The sequence below is a fragment of the Olea europaea genome, chromosome 12, assembly GCF_002742605.1.
Source record: "Olea europaea var. sylvestris chromosome 12, O_europaea_v1, whole genome shotgun sequence".
Classification (NCBI taxonomy): Eukaryota; Viridiplantae; Streptophyta; class Magnoliopsida; order Lamiales; family Oleaceae; genus Olea; species Olea europaea.
This window is the reverse complement of record NC_036248.1, coordinates 22,175,896-22,186,048: the sequence shown is the minus strand read 5'-3', so window position 1 is coordinate 22,186,048 and position 10,153 is coordinate 22,175,896. Positions and strand designations below refer to the sequence as shown.

The window sequence follows — 10,153 nt, the reverse complement described above, 5'->3', positions numbered from 1 at the left end:
AAAAAAAAATAGCCCCCCCCCCCCCCCCCCAACAAAATTTGTCACCATTTGTTCTCAGCGCTATTAAAATAAGCTATATTAAAAATAATATATTTAGATGTTTCAAAACGCAAAATTAGTTGAAAATTTTCGGAGCAGAATAGATCTTCAATATGTAGATTCCGAGCTCAACCAACCAACCAAAAAAACTCCAACCTACAACTCTATTCATTTGCCCCCCCCCCCCCCCCCAACAAAATTTGTCACCATTTGTTCTCAGCGCTATTAAAATAAGCTATATTAAAAATAATATATTTAGATGTTTCAAAACGCAAAATTAGTTGAAAATTTTCGGAGCAGAATAGATCTTCAATATGTAGATTCCGAGCTCAACCAACCAACCAAAAAAACTCCAACCTACAACTCTATTCATTTGTGGTTGCATTCGTCCTCTTTCACCCACAAAGGCAAAGAGAAGACAATAAAGGCAAAAACTCGAGGGAGATCACAAAGAGGGCAGCTGCGTTATTTCTTCTCAAACAAAGGGCAAACACACTGCTTCCACAATTGAGAATGGACATATATGGATTTAGGCTATACCAATAATTGGGCCAAGATACAAGACATTGGGCCAAGACACAAAGAAACCCTCCTGTAAGTGAATTTGGGTCAAGGCAAAATTAAAACCAATTAATTTGCTACTAGTGACCCACGTTGTTTTCGGATCAAGCATATGAATTGATTGGTTGATAAATATTTCACTCATCGATCGAGACCTATGAAATATAATCTGAAACTGCTTACATCATTCTCGGGGATTTATTAGGTATCAAAAAACCCAACGAATCTCCACCTTGATGTCCAATAAACCTACAAGCAATCAAAACACATAGTGAGCACTTGCATAACCAAGGTAATCAATAAAATTGGGATCACAGACCTTACCTCATGTTTCAAACATGAAACACATATCATATCTACTCCATTTACTCACAGGGTTAAGATAAAAAACACCCAAATAGAAACAGATATTCACAGTAATCAATCCAAGAGCAAATGAACATGCGATGACGATATAATATACGATAACAAAAGGATCTTTTCAAAAAATCATGTTCACATAGAACGACAGATTAACACCACGTTAATCAACAAATGACCAACACATATGCAACAAATGTATAAATAACCACAAAAAGATCTCACTACACTTATCATATCTTATTCTGTGTTGCTCAGGCCTCGAGAACACATATCTCCTATCATAGCCCATCATGCTTACTAGATTGGTCGCTTAACTCATGTCTAACTGGTACTAGTCACAATAGATCCTAAATTCTTGGGATAATCCTTTATCACCACATCACTTCTCCCTACCTATGTAAATAATAGGTCTCCATTTCACAGAAGTGATAGAAGTGTCCATCTTCCACTTCACGTGATCAGGGTTTCTTTAGAGATAAAGAATTCTGGACATTTAATCACTTCTCTACTCGTGATTCAAATGTCACATTCTATATTCCCGATATAAGCCACGATGTACCCCTAGACATCTAAAACTCCACCTTACCAAAAGACGTACACCACACTGTTAATGCATCCTAACCTATTATACATGCAAAAAATTACACCAAACAATCATATTGCCTCAAATTCATGCAAACGCACATATTAAACACGTTGAAATACAATATATAATCATGCACCAAAATTAGACAATCACACACATGCAGAACAAATTACAAACAGATGCATATGCAGTAACTAAGTTCCCTTTCAATAAACCTTACTAGGATCATCACTCGATCCTATAACCATATTCGCCTCACCATTCATCTTAGCCTTCTGCCTATCCTTCTTCTTGGAACAATCTCTAATAAAGTGTCCAAAATACATTATTTCCTCCAAAATGAGAGTCAAACAAGGACATAATATAAATAGAGAGAGTGAGGGTGTTGTAGTGGGGAGTAAGGGATTTATTAATTAATTTAAAACAGGGGCATAATATAAATAGAGAGAGTGAGGGTGTTGTAGTGGGGAGTAAGGGATTTATTAATTAATTTACTAAAATTTAATTATCACCTAATTTATGAATTTAAAATTTATCCTTTGTTTAATAGTATATTTAAGATATAGGCTTTTGGGTAATTTTTCCAAAATAATAACTTCTGATTAATCGCAAGGCCCAGCCCATTTGAATATCTTACAAATATATACGGACGCTGTACATTTCTCTTTCCATTCTTCGTTTCCCACAAACAAGTCGCGAAACCCACACAAACGCAATGGCAGATGAGGACTACGACATGGACGGGGGGTCTGTGCAATTCGACAATTATTTTATTTTATTTTATTATTGTTCTCAAAGCTTATTTATTGGGATCAGGGTTTAGCTAGGGTTTTTGTTTTCACTAACTAGAATTTTTGAATTTTTGAAGATACGAAGATGAGCCAATTGAACCGGAACCCGATGTAAGAAGCTTTTTTTCTTTTTATGTTTGCATATTATCACTTGTAGCGTTTTCTTGGTCTATCGGTGATTATTTTACTGTTTTTTTTGTTCAATTGATAGGAAGGTGTAGAGTTGGAAGAAGAGAACAATGAAGATGCTCCAGATGACATTGTAGGCGAAGGCGAAGAGAAACAGGAGGACGAACCCGTTGAACGCCCTCGGAAAACGTCCAAGTATATGACCAAATACGAGCGTGCAAGGATTTTGGGTACGCGGGCGTTGCAGATAAGGTGGGGTTCAGTTTTATGGTTTTAGGGTTGGAAATTTATTAACTTTTGGAGTTGGTTGAGTAGTTTTTGACTTGGAGGAATGCTTTTGGTTTTGCAGCATGAATGCTCCAGTGATGGTTGAGTTGGAGGGCGAAACGGATCCACTTGAGGTAAAATTGGGAATAATGATAATGAATTTATTAGCTTCCATTTTCTTGTTACCTTTGCTTATATGCTTTATTGATCCCTTGACTGAAAGGCTAAGCCCCTGTTTGGCCCCATATTCTAAAGCTCGATCTTCTTTTTTCTTTTTTTTCTTTTTTCTTTTTTTTTTTTATCCATCCACACATTCGATGGGAAAGCACAACATTTATTAACTTTTCAATCAAACATTTCATCAATTTTTTTTTTATCAAAATCTACTAAAAATCTAATTTCTTTTCTAAACCAAACGAGGGCTAATTGTTCTTGCATACATATCAATTATCTTTTGTATTCTAGTATCATTATAGAATCGTGATGATGCTATCTATTTAAGGTTCAAGGGATTGTTCACCTTTTCCAATGAAATTTGATTTTTTTAAGAGTAATCACTTAAAAGAAAATGCTTTGACAACTACACTCCTCTTTCAAATGCAATTTTAGCATATATTGCCCATCCAAAGTTCCGAGTACTGAATCCCTTACCGTTTAATTTGAATTGCTTGCCTTCAAAGTGTTATTTCTATATGATAGAAATAGAGCCGATGGCAGTATGCACAGCGGAGAGTGAGGAGAGAGGGTAGTGGAGGTAGATGCTTTCCTATATATGGTGATAAATTTCAATTGCTTGCTAGAAATGACTCACATACATTTTTCTGTTCTTTAAATGATTCAACCTAATGGATAAACTTCATGTTAATGGAATGTGTGAAATTTTTGATGACTTGAAGAGTTTAAACAAAATGGGAATTGAATTTTAAAAGCACTTGTACAGGTTAAGCTAACACAAACCCATAACTTATTTTATCATTTAAGAAAATGACACTTACAACTCCACTAGCTTCATTGCTAATCAATGATCTCTCTTATTATCTCACATTCATATGACAATACATCCATCTCTATTTATAATTGCTAATGGTGGTGGAATTGCTGACTTATTATTCTAAATAATCCCAAATATGGTGGTGGACTTCAAAATTTCTCCACACTTCTTGTAATGTCAATAGTTATTGGAAAAAGCTAGAAATGAAGGAATCAAATAAAAATGGAGATAAGATAGGGGAAGAAGCACCTGTAATAATTTGGAAATTTCCTAAAGTCGGTGGTGCTTATTCACTTTTCTCCTTTGGCACCGACTATGTGGTCTAGCTCTTATCTTTAAATTTCCCAAACTTTCTCAAAACTTTGCAAATTTTGAAGTACCGGGCCCTTTGGTTAATGTTTGCCACTTGTTTTGTGTTGACATGCTTCAACTCAATCTCCCTTTTAGCACCTTTTCTCTGAGTGATAGTATACTTTTGCGTGCTTAGTTCTAGCATGACACACTAGGTAGGCGATTAATTACCACAATATAGCTATCAACTCCAGTAGCCATGTACTCTCTTGTGCAGCCATTGCCACTACCTCAATAAGGACCCTGTTGGTTTGCTTTTACTACTCAATAACACTATTGTTTCCCCAAGATTGAACATATATCCAGTATTCGATCTTTACGTATCTTGACATCAAGCATGGTTCGCATCACATAGCCAACATCCTTGCAATATTTATTTTTCTTGTAAAAGAATTTATAGTCAATTTCACCTTAGGGATTCGTCATACCATTCAAGATGTTGCTTATTTGGCTTCTCCACGAAGCAACTTGCTCCAACTACTCAAGGAATATTGAGCTTGTTAGTGTTATTTTCCACTAGTTGTTGATACACGGTGACATTTTCAAATCCTTGCCTTTTTCAGCACATAGCTTGGAGTTAATCACGCTTTTAAGTTCTTTGCAATTTCTATGGTGGACTTCTCGACATTCCATTCATCTTTACTATTATATTTTTCTCTCATTGGAGGTTTTTATACTGCCCAGACTTTTTCTAAAACTATTTGTAACATAATATCTTCATTTGCAACACCTGTATCATGAGTAATTACTCCGCCTATAACCCTTGGATGACTATTTACTCTCATAGCAGTCCTGTTGGTCTTCCCTTGATTGAGAGCCTTATTCTTTTTCTTTAAATTTATTTTATTTTGATTTTCTGTTAATTTGTTGTTTGGTTCAACCTCTCATTTATAGCTAAATGAAATGATGCTTCATCTTCTTTCTTTAGTGAGAACTCTATAATTTCCTAGGTCAACACCCTTCTTGGTTGGCCAACAAATTTTCAAGTTGACTAATAGGGGTTGCTCGGGTTAACCATGTATTACAGCGATATTGTCTTAATACATGTGTAATAATTCTTCATGACCTTGATTATGAAACTTGACTTTGTAGAATTGAATTCACAGATATCAAGATAGAAAGATTTTACCTTGTTGAAGTTTTTGCCTATTGTCATCTCTCCTTAAGCTATCGATAATAGCTTGTTTTCGAGAAGATGCAACCGTATATCATGTTTCTCTCAGAATCATCCAATAAAGGTGTCCCATGTTTTATTCGATGTGTTTGTGGCCCTTATGTGCTCCAAGAATTTATCTATGATTGTTATCTTGGTTGAAATGATAGTTGTGCTTGTTTTAATCTTCCATTTCTTTAGAGCCTCGGCATTATTTGACTATATGTGAATAGTGGCCACTACCTTTTAGAAGTCTTAGCTTTGGAGATACGATAACTTCTTGTAATTTTGATTATTAAGCTTCTTTACCCACCTACCACTTGTAGGTCGTTCATTGTAACTTGGTTAACCTCCTCCATATCAGTAAAGCTTAAGTAAGCTTCATAATTCCAAATTGTGCAGAGTCTCTGGAAGCTCAAAAAATTGCTCCTTGTTTGACCATCTTTCTCTGCTACGAAATTAATGAGTTTAAATGAAATGGGAATTGAATTATAAATAGAGTATAAGTTGAGCAAACACAGACACCTTTAATTAATTTATTATTTAACAAAAGGACATCCACAACTCCGCTAACTAGCAATCACTACTTGGTTTCTCAATGATCTCTCTTATTCTCTCACATTTATACTACAATACACTGATCTCCCATTTATACTTGCTGATGGTGGTGGAATTATTCTATATAATTCCAAATATGGCAGTGCGCTTCAAAATTTCTCCATGCACTTCTTGTATGTAGGAGGTTATTGAAAAAATCCAGAAATGAAGAAATAAATATAAAAAATAAAAACGAGATAAGATAGGGGAAGAAGCACCAAACTAATATAGATATTTCCTCCAAGTTGGTGATGCATCTTCACAAATCTCTTCTACAATGAATCTTATCACTTGGGTTTTTATTTGCTGTCTTAGATGGATGCCTATTTTCTTAATCGACTTGCTACCAGTCTTCATGTTGTTATGACATTGCCTATGACTCAAAGCATGCTTTAATTAAGGTGGGGGTGTTAGGTGTATGACATGGCACGCTGTTCTTTTCTTTTGGATTTAGCAGGATTTACATCTAATACTTTCTCTTTTCCTTTTCCTTTTCCTTTTCAATCCTATAAAAAATATTAGTGGCTCCATGTGTATAATACCACATATATTTGTGGTGTATTTGACTGGATGGATTTGTGGCATAAAAATGGAATTTAGATATCGCTTTACAATTCTCCTGATAGGATAGTTGGTGTATTTGGGTTTTTAAAAAATTTTCCTTCGTGTCATTGTACACTTGAAAATTTTGTAGTTGAACTCTTGTCCAATATCTAACTTTGGAATTTCAGAGAGCGGTTTAGAACTTAGTTGATGTGGTTTCTTATTTTCTTATCTTTTGGTTGTGCTCCATCCTTCTCTTAGATTGCAATGAAGGAGCTGCGAGAGCGAAAGATACCATTCACTATTCGCCGTTACCTCCCTGATGGAAGGTATCATTCCCTCTATTTACTCAAATTCCTGCTGCTGCTTCTCTTAGTCTTCTTGTGGAAATATTGTTGTCGTTATATTTGCACTGTTTTCAGCTTCTGTTTAAGCTCAAAATTCGCAAAATTAGCTTGAAAATTATCTGAGTAAATGCAAATTTTGTTTTTGTAGATTATTTAGCATATGCAGGTTTAGTTTTTAATGATTTTTCCTAGTGCTTGAATCATACTTTTTCAAAACTAATATGAAGTTTACTGAGATAACTCTCTTCATTGTATGATAATAATGATTACTAGTTCATGGATAAAAACCCAGATGCTATTATACTCTGAATCTCTGATGCATTTGACATATTTTTCAGAAAAAAGATCCAAGGACCAGATTCTTCTCGACTGGGAAACTCGGCTAGGAATTGTAATTGGTGCTGCGACTGGTATTGCTCATATCCATGCACAATGTGACGGGAAGCTTGTCCATGGAAATATAAAAGCCTCGAACATTTTCCTGAACTCACAACAATATGGTTGTGTGTCCGATCTTGGCTTAGCAACATTGGTAACTCCGATTGGACCTCCAGTCATGAGGACTGCAGGGTACCGCGTCCCAGAAACCATAAACACCAGGAAAGTGTCGCAAGCTTCTGATGTCTACAGCTTCGGGATTGTGATTCTTGAACTTCTCACCGGGAAATCCCCTTCCCGAGCTGGAGTCTTAAACTTGGTCAAATGGGTTCGTTCAATTGTTCACAAGGAGGGGACTACTAAAGTATTTGATTCAGAACTGCTGCATTTTCCTGATAAAGAGGAAGAGATGGTGAATATGTTGCAAATCGCGCTCAGTTGTGTGGCTAGGAAGCCAGAGCAGAGACCTAAAATGCTTGCTATAGTGACAATGGTAAAGAATATTCGAAGGACCAATGCTGGAAGTTACTCATCTTCTTGATTTAACATTACATATTCGATTGCTCTCTCTTACGAAATGAAATTCCCAAGCCTTGGTCTGCTTACATGATGCAATTATGCAATTATTGATAGTTGTGACATTAAATTTAGCATTGATAAGTTAGAAGTCGAATATTCGTTTGCAAGTAGTCTATGCGTCAAGAAAATGATGTTATTTTGAAATCTTATGGACGAGATCTGTGGAGGAAAAACTGCAACATAAGTATAATAAAAATTTTGTATTAAACATAATAGTGAAGTTAAAAATTTGGTCAATGTATCATAGCAGTCCTAGAGTACCATGTAAGTTGCATTGAGGATAAAATTGGAGAGAAATTGATTTTATCTTATTTTATTATTTGAATCAAGAATCTCAGTTAAAAATCGAATAAAATTTAATTCTCAATCACATGACAAGAATTTCAAAATATTTGAAGAATTTATCAATGCCAAGTCAAGATCTTCAATCTATCTAAAAAAATATAGCCTTTTTTTTTTTCTCCCAAATTTGTCACCATTTGTTCTCAGCGCTTTTAAAATAAGCTATATTAAAAATAATATATTTAGATGTTTCAAAACGCAAAATTAGTTGAAAAATTTCGGAGCGGAATAGATCTTCAATTTGTAGATTTCGAGCTCAACCAACCAACCAAAAAAACTCCAACCCACAACTCTATTCATTTGTGGTTGCATTCCTCCTCTTTCACCCACAAAGGCAAAGAGAAGACAATAAAGGCAAAAACTCGAGGGAGATCACAAAGAGGGCAGGTGCATTCTTTCTTCTCAAACAAAGGGCAAACACACTGCTTCCACAATTGAGAATGGACATACATAGATTTAGGCTATACCAATAATTGGGCCAAGACTCAAAGAAACCCTCCTGTAAGTGAATTTGGGCCAAGGCAAAATTAAAACCAATTAAGTTGCTACTAGTGGTCCACGTTATTTTCGGGTCAAGCATATGAATTGATTGGTTGATAAATATTTCACTCATCGATTGAGACCTATGAAATATAATCTGAAATTGCTTACATCATTCTTGGGGATTTATTAGGTATCAAAAAAACTCAACAAATCTCCACCTCGATGTCCAATAAACCTACAAGCAATCAAAACACATAGTGAGCACTTGCATAACCAAGGTAATCAATAAAATTGGGATCACATACCTTACCTCATGTTTCCAACATGAAACACATATCTTATCTACTCCATGTACTCACAGGGTTAAGATTAAAAACACCCAAATAGAAGCAGATATTCACAGTTATCAATCAAGAGCAAATGAACATGCGATAATGCTATAACATAAGATAACAAAAGGATCTTTTCAAAAAATCATGTTCACGTAGAACGACATATTAACACCACGTTAATCAACAAATGACCAACACATATGCAACAAATGTATAAATAACCCACAAAAAGATCTCACTGCACTTATCATATCTTATTCTGTGTTGCTTAGACCTCGAGAACACATATCTCCTATCATAGCCCATCATGCTTACTAGATTGGTCGCTTAACTCATGTCTAATTGGTACTAGTCAAAATAGATCCTAAGTTCTTGGGATAATCCTTTATCACCACATCACTTCTCCCTACCTATGTAAATAATAGGTCTCCATTTCACAGAAGTGATTGAAGTGTCCATCTTCCACTCCACGTGATCAGGGTCTCTTTATAGATAAAGAACTATGGACATTTAATCACTTCTCTACTCGTGATTCAAATGTCACATTCTATATTCTCGATACAAGCCACGATGTACCCCTAGGCATCTAAAAACTCCACCTTACCAAAAGACGTACACCACACTGTTAATGCATCCTAACCTATTATACATACAAAAAATTACACCAAATAATCATATTGCCTCAAATTCATGCAAACGCACATATCGAACACGTTGAAATACAATATATAACCATGTACCAAAATTAGACAATCACACACGTGCAGAACGAATCACAAACAGATGCACATGAAGTAACTAAGTTCACTTTCAATAAACCTTACTAGGATCATCACTCGATCCTATAACCATATTCGCCTCACCTTTCATCATAACCTTCTGCCTATCCTTCTTCTTGGAACAATTTCTAATAAAGTGTCCAAAATACATTATTTTCTCCAAAATGGGAATCAAACAGGGGCATAATATAAATAGAGGGTGAGGGTGGTGTAGTGGGGAGTAAGGGATTTATTAATTAATTTAATAAATTTTAATTATCACCTAATTTATGACTTTAAAATTTATCCTTTTTTTAATAGTATATTTAAGATATAGGCTTTTGGGTAATTTTTCCAAAATAATAACTTCTGATTAATCGCAAGGCCCAGCCCATTTGAATATCTTACAAATATATACGGACGCTGTATATCTCTCTTTCCATTCTTCGTTTCCACAAACAAGTCGCGAAACCCACACAGACGCAATGGCAGATGAGGACTACGACATGGACGGGGGGTCTGTGCAATTCGACAATTATTTTATTTTATTTTATTATTGTTCT

The 10,153-nt window shown here is 35.2% G+C and overlaps 2 protein-coding genes across 2 annotated transcripts; both read left to right on the top strand.

Annotated features, from left to right (window-relative positions):
• The first annotated feature begins 2,162 nt into the window (after positions 1–2,162).
• Positions 2,163–7,701, top strand: LOC111406087 (DNA-directed RNA polymerases II, IV and V subunit 6A-like). The gene is made up of 5 exons (XM_023035287.1): positions 2,163–2,296; positions 2,418–2,451; positions 2,552–2,721; positions 2,819–2,870; positions 6,633–7,701. The coding sequence occupies exons 1-5, from the start codon at positions 2,265–2,267 to the stop codon at positions 6,828–6,830; spliced, it is 486 nt and encodes a 161-aa protein (XP_022891055.1). The 5' UTR covers positions 2,163–2,264; the 3' UTR covers positions 6,831–7,701.
• Positions 6,981–7,637, top strand: LOC111406780 (probable inactive receptor kinase At4g23740). Its single transcript, XM_023036155.1, has one exon. The coding sequence runs from the start codon at positions 6,981–6,983 to the stop codon at positions 7,635–7,637; it is 657 nt and encodes a 218-aa protein (XP_022891923.1).
• Positions 7,702–10,153: the final 2,452 nt, after the last annotated feature.

Bases quoted from the DNA above. Each gene is read 5' to 3' on its own strand.
- LOC111406087 (XM_023035287.1), top strand. From the start codon at position 2,265: ATGGCAGATGAGGACTACGACATGGACGGGGG. The intron at 2,297-2,417 runs GTCTGTGCAATT...GAATTTTTGAAG, and splicing joins GACTACGACATGGACGGGGG to ATACGAAGATGAGCCAATTG. The intron at 2,871-6,632 runs GTAAAATTGGGA...TCCTTCTCTTAG, and splicing joins GCGAAACGGATCCACTTGAG to ATTGCAATGAAGGAGCTGCG.
- LOC111406780 (XM_023036155.1), top strand. From the start codon at position 6,981: ATGATTACTAGTTCATGGATAAAAACCCAGATGCTATTATACTCTGAA.